Source organism: Diuraphis noxia, unplaced genomic scaffold (genome assembly GCF_037042655.1).
Source record: "Diuraphis noxia isolate RWA-SAM2 unplaced genomic scaffold, SU_Dnox_SAM2 contig0002, whole genome shotgun sequence".
NCBI classification, from domain to species: domain Eukaryota; kingdom Metazoa; phylum Arthropoda; class Insecta; order Hemiptera; family Aphididae; genus Diuraphis; species Diuraphis noxia.
The window spans coordinates 11,340,970-11,362,058 of NW_028301712.1; the positions used below are offsets into that span (position 1 = coordinate 11,340,970).

The 21,089-nt window shown below is 29.2% G+C and overlaps 1 protein-coding gene across 1 annotated transcript in view; it reads left to right on the forward strand.

Annotated features, from left to right (window-relative positions):
- LOC107173508 (uncharacterized) overlaps positions 1–20,878 on the forward strand; it is a 61,468-nt gene extending 40,590 nt beyond the window's left edge. Inside the window, exons 2-4 of the mRNA XM_015524072.2 lie at positions 13,379–13,487; positions 17,437–17,820; positions 18,704–20,878. Coding sequence (XP_015379558.1) covers positions 13,379–13,487; positions 17,437–17,820; positions 18,704–19,408 — 1,198 coding nt within the window. The 3' untranslated portion in view covers positions 19,409–20,878. The remainder of the gene's footprint in view (positions 1–13,378; positions 13,488–17,436; positions 17,821–18,703) is intronic.
- The last annotated feature ends 211 nt before the right edge of the window (positions 20,879–21,089 follow it).

Below are 21,089 nucleotides of genomic sequence, written 5' to 3' on the forward strand. Positions count from 1 at the left end.
CTTTTCATTTCTTTAATTTGTGTTATTTATAAAAAAAAAAATAATACAGAATCTTCTTCTTAATAAACATTTAATTATAATAATATTAAAATGTATACTCTTAATTTAGGCTTAATACACTTATTGAATAGAATATTTCATACGATTAAAGGTTTGAAATAAACAATGTATTCAATATTCTATTCTGATTTACAAACTTTTATGTTTTAACCTATTTGAATTAAAGAAGAACGAAATTATAACATGGCTGTATTTATTTATATTGTTTAAGCTGTATAGATAACTATACACATTACAGACACACTGCAATTTACAGTTTGTTAATTTTGAGTAAGAAGGAAACGTTCCAATTTATTCTTTTGTCATATAAAAGACGAGTTATTGGAGAGTTTACTATGTACACAAAGGCTCATACAAACAAGCACGGATGAAGGATCAGCTTACTTCTAGTTATATTATAGGTACTTCTACTTGAATTCGATGTGATAGTTTTAGTTCATTTCTTCACGCGCGACGACTTCTTTATGAAAACCGTTAATTTAATTGTATTATTTTTAGCGAATACTGCTCTGGAATATTTACGACCATTTCATGATTTGTAAAAGAGCCGTAAGTATATATGTGTTGATATTGTATACTTACATAACTATGTTATTTGGTTAACATATGTAACTACATATGTTAACCAAATAACTCTCCATGAGTGACCATGAGTCATGACTCACGAAAACGCAAACTCAATGGCCAATAATCCGGGGTTGGTAAATTGAGTCCTAAATGACCCTAACTCGGTAAATTGAGTCCCTGGGAAAAATAGGTAGAAGGTAAGTTGATTCCCAGATAAAATAAGGTAGTAGGTAATTTGAGTCCCAGGGAAAAACGATTTATATGCATTTAAAATTTAAAAATATGCACTATAAAATTTTTATTTGTGATTTGTAGACATTCATTGACTGCATGTATATGATCTTGAATATAGCAACATGCATTTTTATTGCATTTTTATTAATTATATAATTATTTTTTATGCAATAAAAGTGCATGTTGCTATTTTCAAAATCATATATATGCTGTCAATGAATGTCCACAAATCACAAATAAAAATTGTAGTGCACATTTTTAAATTTTAAATGCATATAAATCGTTTTTCCCTGGGACTCAAATTGCCTACTGCCTTATTTTTTCTGGGACTCAACTTACCTCCTACCTATTTTTCCCTGAGACTCAATTTACCGCTTTCAAAATGTACCAAACTTATCTCGGACTCAATTTACCTAGCCCCCAATAATCTACCGTAACCAAGTTTGTTGAAAATATAAAATGTAATAATTTTTATTTAATGTTATAATATGTGAAATTTAATTTCAACTAGACATTTATACACTATTATATATATATTTACGGGGTGTCCAACAGAGATCTGACATTCTGATAAATGGAATAACTATTATTTTAATCAATATTAAAAAAAAATACAATTTTAAATGTAATTCTTAGTTAGAAATAGTCAAATATACATTTTTTTTTTAAATATTTTGTATAAACATTTTTAAATACCATATGCACTTACAGGTAAATTTATATTTTTTGAAATTATAATGTTTCTAACATAAACTAGCTCGTAATTTACTTATTGAGAATATTGATACTTAGTTATTTATTTTTATCCATTTTTAAGTTTTTTATTTTTAGTATTAAAAATAAAAAAAATATATGAACATTAAAAAATAGCGCAAGTGCCTATGAATTATATTAACAATTTTTTTTAAATATTGATTAGAACAATAGTTATTTCATTTGTCAGAATTTCAGATCTCCGTGAGACGGGGTCTAACCTAACCTAACCTAACCTAACGTAGATATAAAATACGGGGTGTATTTTATATCTAAGTTGTTAATAATATTTCAAATTTAAGCTTTAGGTTACCACGGTTCAATCGATATGTCGACAATTTTACGCAACAGGTTACATTCTATATTTTAAGTTAACGATATTTATTAAGAAAGATTTAATAGACTATTATGTTGATTCTTTTTTCAAATAAACAAACGAAAAACTGTTCGGATTTGTATAATTCAATTCTTTACGTCATATTATATATGATCTATTAATACTATTAAAATGATTTTTTTTTTAGAAAATATTGCTTACTAAAAACAAAATAATAATAAATAATTTGGATTGAAATGTATATGTATTGTTCTACCTAGAATAGACACTTAGATGTTTCTGCACTTGAGAAATGATATACATTAATATTTTATGCTTCAAAGTTTTATTTTTAATTTATTTTAAAATTGTAGTAAATATGAACCATTTTACATTTATATACAATAAAATTAAGTAACATTTTTTAATGAGTTTTTCTATTGTTTAAAATGCTTTAACGCCAATGCATATTTGTTCTATGACAGTAATTTTCTGTTTATCTATTTATAGACATAATATTGTTTAATTTAACTTTAAGGATATATTTTAACGTATTCAAATAGATTATTTGTAAGACATTGTTCATTAATGAACATGGAATAATTGATCTATTTGGTGCCTATATCTATTTAAAAATTAAATATATTAAATATCTACAGAATTTAAATTGAGAACGTACAAATATATTGAAACGGTTTTTTTTCTATTATTCAATAGTTAATAGACCTTAGAGATCCATTGAGGTTAACAACTTACAATTTTTTATGAATAAAATATACCGTCTAGTTGAAAAACATATGATTATAAATTGATTTAAAATACAAGTTTAATATATACAATTTTAATTTATACTAAAAAATTATCTATTCGTAGAAGTTTCATTTATGATTTTTAAAATATTATAATAATACATGAATAACATTTTAAGATATCTCGAGGGTTTCTTACAGTATAATATATAAAAGTATAACATTAAAAATAGACTTTCGACTTTTTAGTTTAAAAACTATTTTTAATAGTAACGGTTGACATAAAAAAAAATGTAATTTAAATGTTACTCATGCTTAAAATATATTTAAGTATGATTATTTTACAATTTCCATCAAACTTAATTTACCATTAACCTTTTTAAAAAATAATTTGCCATATTACATGTTGTAGATAAATAATAATATTGAACTCTGGAACATATATTATACAGGGTGATTTTTTTTATCAAACAGCACTAATATAGTGTTTGTGTGTAAATACCACCTAACATACACCTATAACACACAGATGCCACCCAAAACCACCCAACTTTGGGAGGCTATACTTTTAAACGGATTAACGAAAAATGGAAATTTAAACGTGAAAATTCATTGAAAAAATTGCCTTTTTAGTTTATGAAATTTTAAGTATAGGTTGTCATTTGAAAATCAAAAGTTGATAATGGTTTACCTGATAAATATAAGGGTGGAAATATTGAAAAAATATATAGTTCTAGAACAAGATCTAGAATAAAATTTTGAAAAAAAAAAATTGAAAAAAGTCAATAGTTTTTGAAATAATGAGTGTTGTTTGATAAAAGAATCACCTTGTATATAGTACATACTATATTAATTTAGGTAAACATTTACAATTACATATTGTTTGATGGAAATTGCTCTTTTTTATTACTATATTAAACTGATTGGTAAAATAAAACAATTGTTTCAAAGTCTGATCATGATAGTTATATATTATTTTTCTCGTCATCGATTTTTGTTCATTTCATCAGCATTACATTAAAAACTACATTTGTTTTATAAATAGATATGTATTATAATTCTAATCCACAAATGTTTATTAATTTACTTAAAATATTAAAAATTGTTTAAGTTGAAATTCGTATTAAACATTTATTGTATTTAATATTGTAATATGATATTTATGAAATTCGTTATTTTCATTATGTGTTCTTGTTTGCTATCGCCTAGCGATCAGGTGATTGTTGTAGATACTATACTATACCGTTACAAAACTTTCAAATAAGAGTAAGTAATAATGATGAATTGTTTAGAATTAATAGTAACATAGTTAATTATTAATGTTTCATAATTAGACGTAAAAAATAAAATAGGTTTCAAAATATTATTCTTAAATATCACACATTTTATTTGTTTTAACAACATTATATTTTTGTAGTAAAAATCGAATGGCTGTATTGAATATTGTGAGTTGAATATTACCTACTCCTTAAAATCATTTTTAACAATATTTAAAGATAAGTTAATAAGGAATTAATGAATTATATTTGTAAGATTGGTAGGTACACATTTATCATCACGACTAATGTTTAATAAAATACAATATCAAATATCCTAAGAAGTATTTACCTCTTTTCGGTAAATGTATCACATACTAGACTTACTAGTACACGTTAAATATTTTAGATATGAGATAAAAATCGATCACAAATATCAATAAAAAGTTATTTTTTAATTTGAAATTGAATTGGGATTAAAATAATATTAAAATAGTGTATAACTCCACTTATAGGGAAAATTCTTATAATATAGTAGGTTTTTAGTATATTTTATTTAAAAATGACAAAATATAACAATAAGGTTTTAACTAGAGTAGTTCAGATTTAGTTTTGACAATCTTTTTTTTTTTTTTGCACCTTTTTGAAATGAACATGACTACACGAGTATAACATTAATATTTATTGTGGTTGTTACATGTTACTGCTGGACATTAAATTACAGCCTACAGGAATTAAATCCGTTATGTTGAATGAATGTCATAGAGCACCGTGTTTTATAAATACCAATGTATAATAATTAACTTTTTCAATCATGTTTTGAAATGGTTTTTATATTAAAAATAAATAAACATAAGTGGGTACCCATATGTTTTTTTTTACAGCGGTATCTTCGGGTTATACTACTGTTCAGTTATCAAATAACAGCAGAATTCATTTTCCATTGATTTTACCAATCTTTTATTTATATTTTTAAATAATGACGGGAATTATAAAATTATTTTATTTTGAATATTTTTTGTAAATGGACAATTCACGAAGAGTATATATGAGTAAATATACAGAAATATAGTCTCATATTATAACATTTATAACCTAAAGCACTTTGACATAATCAGGATACAGTTTTAAAAATTGTATCCACTGATACATAAAGTATTAATAACTGTATCAGTTACATAATCATACATTTTTTTTAAACAAAAAATAGGTGATTTAAAAGACTTAAACGTAATAATTGCATAAGCTACTCTAAAAAATACTAATACATTTTTTAATGATTACCATAATTATACATTTGCAAGGATTGCCTAAAAAGGACGATACTATGAATTAACTTATTAAGTAAATTGTGGATACGTGTTAATAAAGTTTTATACAAATATAAAAAAATACTGTCTCCGTTATTTAAGATAAAAACCAAAGTAATCTTCTACTATAAAAGATACAACAATAAAAATATATTAAGGTATAAACAAAGAAGACTCCAACAACCGTTGATCAACTTCTTAAAAAAATCCGTCCAATTCAACCTGTTCAATCAAATTTAAATGATAAGTATCAAAGTACAACTACTTAATGTAGAACTGTAAATAACGTATTTTTTTTCAAAAATGCATTATTTTTTTGCACTTTTATAAATTTTCATTAAAAAAAAATATATATAGCTAATGGTCATTGCCACCGATGGTAAGCTAAGGACAACAATAATAATAATAATAAACACATCACTGTAATATAAATATTAAATACATTTTAAGCTCTGCTTAGAATTAAAAAACGTTTTCTTTCCCAATTAAAAACCATTTTTGGTGTGTAGTTAGAAATTTAATTATTTATACGTGAATAACAAAATTGCAATCCAATGGCCTATATCACCGAGGGTAAATTTTTGTTAATAATAATAATAATAAAAAAAATATCGTATTATAAATGTAATAATAATATTTAAAATATCTAAAAAAAAAATGTATTTCATCAGTTTTACTTTTTTTTTCATAGAGCTACACATTTTTCATAACTAGTAACTACCTACACATTTTTTTTCGTTTTATAAAAATGCATTTTTGTTAAGTTTTTTGTACTCAAATTTTAGTTTGAGTTTTAACTTACTATTATAACTGAAAATTTTATGCAAGAATTTTTATATTTTAGTCGAGACTTCTGACGTGTCAAAAAAAAAAAAAAAAAAAACCATGATAAATAATTCAGTGCATTCGAATTGCGACCTTTACGATTCACGACACTCGAAACTGTTGTCGACAAACCTTAAACATAACAAATATGTGTTGTGTGAAAATATCAGATGGAATTCGGTTGTCGAGACGTATATTTTCCTTTTTAGAGACGTAATAATTAGCATGCAGTTAAAAAATTACATTGGATTCGTTCTATATCGCTTGGAACCTATTACTGGAACCGACTTATTCTTATTTGTAATAATTACATTTTTAAATGTTTTTTAAAAATTATTCTGTTTTGAATGATCCCCAAAAATGGCTACATACTAACATACAGTCATAGTCAACCAACAAATTAACTAATTATAATGTAATGAATAATGATGCTTTCAGATTAATAAATACTTTGTTTTTAACTTGATTTCATGATTTATTTTATTAATCAAAGGTATTTGCATTATTTTTTACAGATACCGTTTAAAAATACACATTATTTGTGTATGTTTTTATTATACAAATATTTTCAATAGGTATATTATCTTCAGATTATTTTTTAAACTTGAAAGTTTTATAAGGATTTAGAATAATAATTAATAATCCATGACAAAATGATAAATTTAAGCTTATAGGTACTCTATAATGTCAACACTAACTTTTTAAAATCATATAAGTTAATAAATAAATATTGTTTATATGATTCTTTCACCATATTACTATTATTAAACTTCATACAATTGTCAATGCAGTTACCTACTAGTAAAGTAATTAATTTCAGACCCTCACCTAGTTAATAGAATATTTTGTTTTCTCCAAAGTCATTCTTTGATGATTTTAGGAAAGTAACTTAGAAATAATACATTTTACCAAATTTCATTCTACACGAATTTTATCCACATAATTTTAAAATTGAAATATGATTTTGTATCTCAACTCTAAGAGTTCATTGCATAAAAAGTATCATTTTTTTTACAATTTCTAAGAAATTTGAAAACAATACAGTTAAAAATAAAAGTAGGAGATATCTAAATAGTCTTAAAATCAGTTTAAAGAAATTTTATACATCTTATTGTTAATATAACTATGATGAAATCAGATGTTTCTTAATAATTAGAGTCATTAATACTAACAATTATACACAAAATATTAAGATTATAGGGTATAATTATGTTGAATAAAATGCGCAAAAATAATTCGTAATAATATATTAGATCTGAAAATTAAACTTTACTGCTATCTAATAAACACAACCTTCATTGATACATTTTTTTTATTATGTAATATGCAATATGTACAATTTAGGCACAATTAGCATACACCGGAAAATGTTATGGAGTTTGATAGGGTGGTAAATTTTTGAGGATCATCATAAAATAAAAAATTAAGGGTGGCATATTTTAATTTGTCGCTGGGTGGCAACACCTTAACGCGGCACTGTAGATTACATAGGTAAATTAGTTTTGATTTAATTTCAAGCGTGTACTTAATATCCACCATTCACTGATCTCCAACTCACTATCAGTCATTCATTTTGTATCTTATTCCGTTTGACGGAAATGATTCTTTATGGTATTAATATTTAAGATTTTACCCAATTATTGATAGACATTTTTAGCGGTGCAATTACAGGGGGATTGGGGTGTCATAACCTTTTTTTTTTTAAATCTGGTTAAATACATTTATATAGTAGTGTTTTAACTATAAATAATATTATATAATTTACTTAATGTATTCTATAAATTGTATAGAAATAGTACAAAAAACAACCTAATCCAGTTATGCTTGCTATACAAAGTATAATATTTTTATCTATTTGTAATATTCTTTAATATTCTTTAATTATTTACCTAGATACTTATGACAAATATAATTTTTCTTAGGGGGCGGAGGTAATGGGTAAAATGTATAATAAACATTTCATCCCTCTCTCAAACATTACTAAATTACGCCCAAAGAATTTTTTAGATAACTATGGTAGTTATTATTATCAAACCATTCTAAAAATTTAAAACAAAGTATTTCAAAACATAAATGTTAGAATAATAAAATTGAACAAAAATAACATCAATCGTAAACACAATATTGAAATTCTATTTAATCTATGAAAAAATTGAGAATTGCTACGGCTTTCATTTTTGCAGAGGCTAAAGCCACCCCCCCCCCCCCCCCTCAGGACCCTGCTACTTGCCTGTACCTGCATCATGCATATGTTTTCTGGTAAAATTATACGAAACGATGTCAATGTCTCCGACGGGAGGATGATAATGATAATTGCGTTTCGTCTATAAGGCGATGAAAGTTTGTATACAAATTATACTTGTTTAAAAATGATGTTATGTGCTCACAATCTTGCCGTGCGGCCCCGTGTGGCACTGTTCAACCGCAACCACTAGTTTTCAGACACTCGACTGGGTGATACTGATAAAACGGACTTGGAAACCGGAACCTTCCAGATCGCCGCCCACGCATAACGTATATATAATATATTATTTTATAATATAGCTGTTATTATTTATGTTGAACGTGGGATGTTAGCGGTTTTGTGGTCCACCGTGGTCTAGCGTAGTTTGCCTCTAATCAGTCCGTTGCGGTCACTGATTACATGCGCGACTGCGGCCAGTCCATTGAGCATGGCCGCGTCCTTCTCTATCCCTGGCCACTGACCATACCACTTTGCCAGGAAATCGCGATGGACCCATTGTTGGAACCACCCGCATCCATAATACTTGGACGTACAGATTTACGAGTATAATAATATTATTATACGGATCCATGAATATAAAAATCGGTCTTATCCATTTTCTGGGAATTTACCTCTCCGCATACCTTTTAAGTCTTAGAAAATCCATTTACGCATTATATTATATTTACAATATAATGTCAACTTATTTAGAACCGAGCCGATTTTCAAAATTAAAGTATATTCGCAAGACGTATTCGCGACAAATATAATTTAACGTGATTAGCAGTGCTTATTATGTTTAAATACACATTTTATTTGAAAGTTGTAACCGATAAACTTACGAACATTTCGGCTGTTCTATCGTTTTACGTGGCTGGTTTTAAAAGTAGGTACTTGCATACTGCGATTATATTAATTAATATTATTACTGTCGATATGAATAATGTTTTTTACGAGTATCCCTAAAACATCTTCGGACCGTACCTATATATGACCTATAATAAAAATGAAGTATTTGGAATTCTGCACGTAGAACTCAACGCAATAATATAACGCGCTCCGTTGATCTTTTTCCAAGAGTCGCTAACACACACACACACACACACACACACACACACACACACACACACACACACACACACACACACACACACACACACACACACACACACACACACACACACACACACACACACACACACACACACACACACACACACACACACACACACACACACACACACACACACACACACACACACACACACACACACACACACACACACACACACACACACACACACACACACACACACACACACACACACACACACACACACACACACACACACACACACACACACACACACACACACACACACACACACACACACACACACACACACACACACACACGCACACAATGTAAGTACATTTGTAGTAGATATGTTTCAGCTTTTTTCTTAATTAACTTGTGGAAAGCATACAGTGGGTAAATAAATTGTCGTGCGTTTTTAATATAAAATACTTATAAAACAGCAACAACCCACCGCCGAGCAGTATAAAATAAAAGGAAAAAGACCAGAAATTCGATTTAGTATACATATATAAAATAACGGACCGGGCACAGTAAATATGACATGGTCTGTCGGTTGGGGTGGGAAGGATGTAAAGTGTGTAGGTACGGTTATACGAGTAAAATGCTCGCGTAATGAAGACAATAAAACGAGTCGGGTATTACCTTAATAATATTGTAAACGTTTTTCTGTTTCTGTTTATTTTTTCCGTAATATAAGTATAACGTATTTCCATCTCTTGCTTTCTCTGTCTCTTTTTTTTCTGCACCGCGTGCCATTTTCGAGGACGACGGAATATAAAACAATCAAATTTATACATAAAGGAGCTTCTGCTAATTCCGGAACTGGTACAAGATTAAACTTCGCTGACAACAAACGGCCGAGTAAGGGGATGCAAAAAAAAAAAATGTGTATGTATTATTGCGTTGGCGAACTCTAGACGGTTTTTTTTTTTTTTTAAAGCTGTTACTCTAATATAAGATCTCGTGAATACCTACCGGTTACCCCTTATTCTCCACTTGTATTTTAATAATTCGGCTACAACGTTTCGTGAACCATAATCTTTTTGATATTATTGTTTTCCGTTCATTTATGATGTGTTCTAGTAACTTGAGATTATTTTGACTAAACTTAAACCTCTTTAATATTTATTATTATTATTCGGTGCGAAAGCCGGCAACCAAATGTATCAAATTGAGGAACGATAGTTTATGATACACAATATTTTGTGCAGAAAATTAATAAAGACTGCATGAGATAAACATATAACAAAATAGGTATCAGAGTAATGGTTTTTTTGAATCGTATCATTACTATAACGCAACAGCACCGTATTTATCGTTTACAATTCCAGCAACTGTACTATATAATACGATTAGACAACAATGGACTGGAATAACTGTTACCATAACGAGATATGTTATATTATAATTTAGCGAGAACTGAACTTTGTTGGTGAGATATTGAAACTTTTACTTTTACCACGATTTGTAATTACACAGAGTAGATAACATAAAACAATGATATATGTACGTGATATTAAAGGATACGGAACACACAAAAGTATTGAGTTTCGTGTTTTTAAAACGTTTAATTCAAAACAAAAAGGGATTGATTGAAAATGTCATGCCTTGTAAGTCGCAAATATCAAAGTTGATTTTTTTTGATAATAGCCCATTATTATTATTTTTTTTTTCACTCTAAATATTTATTGTTAACATATTCGATAAAATTTAAACTTTAGGACACACTTAAAATTGAAATGTAAATCAATTATTGATTGGCACTTTACATAAACGGGTTATGTGATCACCACGGTAATTAATATAGTAGCAATAGTAGTTTGTGCTTTGTAGTACCAACTGCAAGGAGATTTAAAATTGCTAAAATGACTTTATGCGAAACCATTAATAATTGTAAAAAAGCAAAAAAAATAAAAAATGTCTAACGTCTATGTATTTTAATACATTCATAATAATATGTACAATAGAGTACAAGTGGTTTTCACCTTACGCAAGTTTTATAAAGAGTGGATCTCGAGCACGCATAGATCTGACGAGTATATACCGCTCACCCATGTTGTCAGAGTACGCAAATGTGTGCGTACAATTTCAGTGCGTCTGTGTATTATGGTGTATAGAACGATATTTTTTTTTCTTACCGCGTATCAGGATATATCTTACGAAAAATGTCATTTAAGATTTTGAGAACTGCAAACACCGGCTCGTGAAAACATGTAGGTAACACAATATTACTATGCAAGATTTTAATAATAATATGTTTATTGTTTAAGAGTAAAAAATTCTTTGTCCGAAATATTGTCTGCTACGGGATAGCGGCGTAAGAGAAAATCACCCCGTATATTATATAAATACAATTTTTTTCTTATTATAATGGGATGCGCGCGTAAATTATAATGATCATCGTAGAAAAACGCCAAAGGGGATGATATCGAATTGTGTGCGGCGTGCATGTGGAGCCGCGGGGATGGAGTGACGCGTAGGTACCTTTGAGCACGATGACACTATTTATTGTTTTCCATGATGGACCATTGTCTGTAACTGTGTGTATAATAATGTGTATCGGATCTATTCACAATATTCTCGCGAGCCTGCAAATACCCCGCGCCCGCTCCTTCACATGCGGGGTAGGAGTGTGTAAGATAAGTCGAGTACCTGCACATAATGCGTTTGTCATATCTCATATACAATACCTATATAATATTATCATGTAGTTAGATGTATACCGGGTGAATCATTATATTAACCACGTTCGCCTTTATTTTTCATTTACTGAAATAGTATAATTTACAGACTTTTGAAAAACATAAAAATAATAATTATATCATGGCAATAATGTCGTATGAATATTATAATATACAACTATTCAAAAGATCAACATGATTAAGGTGAGAGGCCCGTTGCAGTGGTGTCATCCACATTTATAGAACGCCACACAACTCAATTAAGAATTTATCAAACATTTAAATTATTTAAATTTGTTGAGTTTATAATATACCCACTATTACACTCAATGTTGTTTATATTTGGATTTTTTTACACCTATAATTTAAGGATCAATCAAGTGTAATATGATTACGATAAGATATACGTGGACTAGGCAGAATATACCTATAAATAAAATATATTAAACAGATGCAATAGCCCTATTTTATTGTTATTTACTATTATCTTTATTCTTATTAGTTCATAAAATTTAATAACTCAGAAACTACCTAGGTACATGTTTCAATTTTCTAAAACGTTATTTGAATAACGAATTATAGTATTAAAGGGAATTTAAAATTAAAATTATTGTGTGGTAAAAAGATTCAAATTTCAAATAGAGATTACTATTATTTTTTAATCATGCTGTATGATATTGCGTTGCAGTTGCAGGGCATGGTTTACACGTACTGATGTAAATTTACACTGCACAATTTATGTATAGATAACTGGTACCTATATTACTTATATTAAAATGCAGCGAACTTTTTTATTTATTATCTGTGCACATTTATTCACATACGGCCCGGTCAACTTTGTACACGTGAGGCGAGTATAGTGTACCTATATATGCACGAGAAAAGTTTTACCTCGTCAAACTGTGACGCTTCGGGATTGTCCAACACCATCGAATACGCCTCAGTATTTTTTATTTTTTATATTTTATTTTGTCAACGGCCGTCTTAACTATACACAAACTCTTTCCACCACTCCATTATATTTGTACTTCACAAGTTCACAACCCTATATACATATTTAACAAGTCGTCCGAAAGCCTTTTCGTTTGGTCGCAATACCTAAAAACTTAACATTCCAAAAAGAAAGAGAAAACACACACAAAAACACAATATTACTGTATAATATACGACGCGAGCGAGCCATACCGGTACTTTGCGGGCGTACGCGTCTTGCGGGAATAGAATGTCACCACGCGGTGAATGAATTTGAATCGTGTTTTTTAAACTTTTATTTTTATCTTTTGAAAACTTTTTTTGTTTTTCAGAAAAATGAACGGCATGCAAGCTTTGATGACGCTGATTTTAATGGTAACTGCCGACTCGGTGCGTTCATGGACATGCCCTTCGGACTGTATCTGTTTATCGCACTCGCAAGTAAATAATAATAATAATAATAATAATAATAATGTAATAGATTATCATACGAAAACTCGTTGGTCGTGTGGGATTCTAGCCATATTGTTATAACCACAATGTTGTACCTTCACTATTATTATTATTATTGCATAATCTCTCGTTTAAAATTTGGATTTATTCCAACTACTGAACTGGACACCGCTGATATATTAAAATTTGCTATTATAATATATTCTACGCTGCTCCCGTTGTGCACAAATACCGTGCCCTCCCGAATCAATTACGACAACTGCTTTACCTACGTGGAATATGTCAGGCGGGGCACGGAGTTTTTTTTTTATTCCACAAAGGTTTTTATTTAGTGGTATAGGTGGTTTTTTTTATTTTTCGTTGAAATGCAAAAAGGGTCCCTTACGTTTCTATAAATCGTATATTCGATTATATTTTATATTTTCGAAAAAACTTCTCTCGTCAGATGTTGTATGATGGGTACGCAATTGTTTTGTGTAATTCGTTCAACGACACGAAATAGTCTGCGGATAGTAAAATTATATTTGAACATAGTTTTCATTACGTAACGTCATATACAGTACAAAATTCGCAGGTTGATAAAAAAATGTTTTTTTGTAACACGAATATATTGTGATTTTCTAAGTTAACAGAGAAACGAGTTTTGGGGATTGAAATACGGTTTATCATATTTATTCAGTTATATTAAACTTAACTGACTTATAAAAATTAAATAATATTATACTATCAATGATTTATTTAGTATAGTTAAATCATAGAAAATAAATTTTGATGCTAAAAATTTAAATTAATTATAGGAGATAGGTAGGTAAGTAGGTTTTAGTAGATATGTTTTATTATTTAAAGTTCAGACGAGAATACAATTATAGTATTATATTACCACACACACACATCGTCGATATTCATGTGATTAGTTAATAAAATAGTCAGTTTGTCATTATAGTTTATACTATTAGTGTGATTCGAGTGATGTAAGCTATATCGTATTTACATTTTATCTATCTTGTCTATGTTGTATGAAGAATATTTTAGAAAACAATTGTTTCTGATCAGACTATTCGTATATGGATGACTACGTGCATGCTGATTATTTAATACTACAATTTTACTATGTAATTATTATAAATACTGATGCTGGGACTAGGACTCAAATCTTATTTGTTTATAATTTATTACCATATTGTTAAACAAAAATTTGTAATAACAAGAACATAATATGTTTTTATTTTTAAAACATTTTAAGAATACAAAGCAACTACTATTATACTATAATTATACCCATCATGTCCTAAATAGGCATACGGCATACACATACGATATTGACTCATGTAAATCATCATTTGTTTGCCCGTTAATTCCGATTACTGCAGCTGCAGCTGATTAAGCGGCTTACTTCAACACAATCAGTTACAGATCGGACAGATATGACGGTTGGTGCGTACTAGCGCTCAGTAAGTAGTTGGTAGCCGGGTGCGTGTATAAAGCATATTGAGATATTCTAGGTTCAAAATCAAAAAGGTGTTATCTTAAAATATTAAATTATTCAGGAGAGCCATTTAAAACTATTTTCAACTTTGTTATGTTTAAAATGGGCTGTTCATAATAAATACATATAAATACTAGTATATGAATTATAATATGATACAAATCACTAATTTATTATTACAATTATTACAGACTACATTATGTCTAGCCGAAGGCTTAAAACCAAGTGCTGTATATGAACGCGTATGCACTTTATAAAACTAGTGCAGTGAACTCATTATTTGACCTCAAACATTACAAACTTGAGATTGTAATGAATGATTTTGAAATGAATTTGTAATGATTTAATTTGTAATGATTATTTATCAATTTTTGTAATGAATGATTAGCACATCTAAAAATGTAATGTTTTTATGTATTTACGACAGAAATTTGTTTTTAGTTTAGTGTTTAGTCAAAACTCAAAGTAAAATTTAAACAATTTCTGATGAGAACTAACAAGTTCTTCACATAGAACCTTTTGGTTGTTAATATATTTTATGTCACTTGGAACTATTTCGTTGTGAATTAAATGTATGTTTTTACTAAAACGCTTCCAACCTCAAAAAAATAACGTGACATCAGCTTTTAATTTAAATAGATACGTATCTAATTATAAGACAGTTTACGGAGAGGGAATTAAAGTTTCAACCATCACAACATTTCTCAGATTATGAAATCTTATGAATAATTATTTATTTAAGAAATATTATTAAATATTAAAATTAAATAATTATCATTTTCATCGCCCTTCACTTCAGAGTACGGCCCATGTACAAGTCTATGCTTAATTAATTTATAATTTAAAAATTGCCTATAGAAAACTTTGTTTTGTTGATAAATGTATGATAACAATCAATAATATTGTGCCGTCATATTATTTAATCGTAATTAAAATCCATTAGATAAATTATATTATACAGTTGACAGTTACTTTCATTAGTAATTCATCTGAGATGGTGGTGGAGGAGGGTGAATGAAGGATGTCTATTTGTCTTGTATATAATACTCTTAAACCACCGCTTCTGGATGGTAGGTATAGTGATATGACTTGTGGTGGATACACCAGCTAACTTTGTAGAGCGACTATAGACATATGCCTAAACTATATGGTCTTTATATTTAAGTGATGGGCCTATACCTGTGTACATTTAATAAATAAAATAACTACGAAGAGTAAACAGTGGAATGGGACATTGGAACCGTAATACCGTATTCAATCTGTGTGCTATATAAGGAGCTCAATCAGTAGTGGTGATGGTTGGGATTGCCGAGAAAATGTTTTAAAATATTGATGAATTACCTACGTGGCGAAATTGAGTGTGTACGTTAGCGTCATGATGAGTATTTGTGTACACCTATGTATGTAGGACCTACATATATAGGTGTACAAAAAAACCTACATTGTAGGTGTTTGTGAGTTTCTTTTAGTCCATAAAAATAGAAACATATTTGTTTAGATTACCTATTTGTGTTAAACAATAAAGTAATAAATGAGTAAGCAATAAATTCAAATTTAAATTATTAGATATAATTAGATAATGGTTTGTTGAGAATTATAGTCAATTCATATTTGTAATAATAATAAACAATCCTTTACTCAGTATTTATAATAAATACATAATAAAATGTATTACTAAATCCAAATGCATATTTATGCATATTTATTTCAGCATAATTCAATGACATTATAATACAATATAATACTTTCTAGTCAAAAACACTTTTTGTCTAAAATCTGAATTATATAATATATTATTTTACTATTAAGTGATTATATTATGTATTATATTTAACAATTAGAGCTTATGGTATTTATAATACTAATATTACATTAGATAATACTATATGAAATCCACATATGCAGTTTTGAAATTTTACAATATGATTAGTTAAAGTTATGTAAAAAAAGAACATTTTACAAACTATATTGGGAATACTGAAGTTGAATGTTCAATGGAATTATGAAAATAGATTACGCCGATGTTATATTATAATCCACGTATGGAATATTTACAAAAACAATTACAATTGTGTGTGTGTGTGTAATGTTATAGATGAGGCATGATACGAATATAGATTTGTACATTTTAATATTATTAATTATCCGAAGTATAAAATAAATAATAATTATATTATAATATTAAAACAGAATTAAGTTATTAAGACCAAAGAAAATTTAATTAATATACAATATTTGCTACCTAACCTATTATAGTGTTAAGATTATGCATATTTATTCTACTGGAGTTATGGATGGGTAGTTACAAACTTTGACATTGAGAAAACAACGTTTTAAATTTAGTTTATTTTTGCATAGAGCCTAACCAAAACTTATAATAAACATCGGTAAACAATTTGTTAAAGACGATAATTGATGTTGTCTATAAATACACGCGCCGTTCCGTTTCAGATACTCTGCAACTCCGGACACCTGACGTTCGTGCCATTGCGCGACATACCCAAGACCGTCGAACACCTTTCGATCACCAAAAATAACATGACGTATTTGCCCACCGACGCTTTTACCGGTCTCCGGCACTTGCGAAAGCTGACTTTGGACGCAAATGGCATACACCGGGTGGATCGGTTCGCATTTCGCGGACTCGTCCGGCTCAGGGAACTGTCCATCCAGCACACACCACTCGAGTCGCTCGATAAGTTCTCGTTCGCCGGCCTCCAGAACGTGACGGCCATTCTGTTGGGGTACAACCAGATAAGCGTCATACATGAGTTCGCGTTTGCCGGTACCGCCAACATCAGGCTCATACTGCTAAATAACAACCCGTTGCACACGGTGAGCACCTTAGACCGGCCGCCTGTAGACAATTTTCCCTTAGACTGCTCTGATAAGGATTAATAGGAAATATTTAATAATAATCATTACTGGCATGACATAGGCGAACATTCGATTTATCGACGAGATAAATTAGAATTTTATATTAACCGGGTGAATAAAAGACAAAAGACATAAAAGATACCTACGTTTTTACCTCGTACTAATAATATAATCTCTGAGTTTATCGCGGAAAAATGACACAATTTTACTGAACATATGAAAAGTATTTTAAATTTATTTGAATATTAAAAAAAAAAAAACTATTACAAAACTAATATAAAACTACTGTGAATAATATGATGTCTTAAACGTACACTGATATTAGTATTATTCAATACTCAGAAAATAAAGCACTCTATGTTGCGCGAATACCCGGCAGAAAAATTAAATACGTATTATAATTTGTAACTATTAAATATTAATGTGTTTTATTTTTATTATTATTCAAAGTATTTAAGTGTTGGATTTCGTATAATTTAATCATTTAGGTATACGTTGTGTAGTAAACCAAGTCATTTATAAACTTTAGTTTTATAGCTCCATTTGGCATTTATTTCTAAAGAGTAAGAACGTGTTATATTTTTTTCTAATCAGGGGCTTGAATAAAAAATTTAGTTACATGTTATATCACTAGTCAAAGGTCCATTTTTTGGTGTATCGTAATCATAATATTGACTTGTATGCTACTCGTATTTTTTTAATCACATTTCAACAACAAATCTAATTATAGGTGTCAATAATCAGATAATGAGAGATAGAAACAATATTTCAATAGTGTATCATTAATTCAATTTTCGTAATGTAAAATTCTATGTGCCTGTTTGTACCTTGTGTGATGTAGGTGTCGGCTAATGCATTTTCCAGTCTAACCAATGTCGAACACCTCATCCTGCCGTCAGGCATCCAGCAGCTGCAGCCCGATGCGTTCAATGGCCTGGATTCGGTGGGCCTGCTGAAGCTGTCGTTCATGGATCTGGCGTCATTGAAGCCGTACACGTTCCGTGGTCTCAGCCACGTGCACGTGTTGTCTATCCAGGATTCGGACCTGGGCGTAATCCGGGTGGACGCGTTCACGGGCCTAGCGCACGTCGGCAGTCTCAACCTGTTGAATAACAAGATCGATGTGGTGCAGAGTCTGGCTGTGGCCCGGGACAACCGTATACGGCACTTCCGGTTCAACGGAAACCACGTGCTAGACAGCCCACGACGGGGCTCGTTCTCGGGGCTCGCTTCCGCCGCCTCCGATGGGTTTACAGTGGTTGGCAACCACTTCCCGTGCGACTGTCACTTGTTCCGGTTCCTGGACGACTACCCATTCGGCAACGAATCCCGAGATCTTTTCACCGGCAAGAACTATTGCATTTCCCCACTGGAGCTCAACGGACAGCCCATCGCCGTCGTTGACTCCACGGTCGTTGAAAAGTGCCTGCAGACGTCTGTGGCCACCCCGTCGAAGATCCACACTGACGTTACCACGACTGTAGTCCTGGTTGCAGCGGTGGTCCTCACGTCGACCGGTTCGTTCTTGCATGACTTGGTGTTGTGATTCAGTTGTATAGAACCGTCCAAAACATCGTCGTTTATTACGGCCAAACACTGTGTCTATCGAATACTATTGATTAAATATATTAATTATATAATAATTATAACTTTATAAATATTGTTTTAACTATTTCCATATATTAACTACTGAAGCAAAAGCAATTAAACGAACCTCAAAAGTGGCGTTTAACACAATTGGACGTTGAGTACACGTGTGTGGTTTCCAGCGAATTTGAATCATTAACCACATAGGTAGGTAATGTTCTGTTTTTCATAAATGCTGTAATTTTTTATTTAAATGTGTAAATAATATTGATATTATATTACAGTCATGTGTTTATTTGATTGAATATTAGAATAAATGTATTTTCGTCACATATCAGTTTACATATCCTCGAAGAAAATCTTTTTTCTATACATCTTTACATAACTTATGGACTTTGATGCTAAGTAAATTTTAGTTATATTTTCGAAGCCTTCAATACATTATTAGCTCTTCGTAAACATTATTGTTTTTACGTTTTTTAAATAAATTTCAAACTGAAATATATTTTTGATCACGAAAATATTATTCATTACCTATATCTTTATTAACCATCATGTAAGCTATCGTTTCAATGAAAAGTTTAAAAATAGTAATAAATAGATTGTATTTTACATTTTTAATAATTATTCTTATTACAGATCAAAAGGTAAAGTTTAATATTAAGAATAAATGTTTTTTTCCCACGAAAAGTGTTAAATTATTATTATTTATTAGTATCATTATACTATTTTTTACTGCGATATTTTGTAATATATAATAAATAAAATATTTTATTTTGTGTAGTTTATTTCAATTAATGAGTAGAAAATATTAAACATGATAAAGATATAAAAATGTATGGTAATTATACTGTAACTTATAATGCTACCATGCATTATTAATAGTTATAACATGTTATTAGCCAATAACCTTTGTTGTTGAGGCTTCATTAAAATAAAAATAAAATAAATATGTTATTATCATTTTAGCATAAAACAATATTATATTATAGCTTTACTACATTTATATAATATAATCAAGGATTATGTTGTTATTTATTATTACATGTAAAAAAATAGTTACGTTATTATCATAATTTTAAGTTCGTATTATATAAGTAAAATCTGATGTACAATATTATTTAATTTATAAATTATAGGTAAGTAGTAACATAATATTATACAATAAAAAAAAAAACCACCTCACTACAAATCAGTGAAATATGTATATAGATAATGTATCACAAAAATATAATTAACGTTCAAATTAAAATATTGTAAATCTTTGTGATTCACACAGTATACTAAAAATACATATAACTATTATTTATACCTATTATTATTGTAACAAATACTAGACAATTGTAAATATTTAAATGTATTCTTATAAATCATGTCCGTAGAAACATATTGGTACTTAATTATGTCAATAATAACAACAAAAATAATAAAAGCACATCTGAATTTTTGCTTATGAACACGACTTTGTGTGACCTCGAATTCGAACCGAAACTCACAAATATTTAATAATATGTTTATAAGGGGCAAGCTTCACGGGCTGAATTCCGATAGGATATTATGATAATACACAGCAGTGACCGTTAATTAACTGCAAGAGGGTTATGCAAAGTGTTGACCATTGCAAGGTTTGTTAATTACCG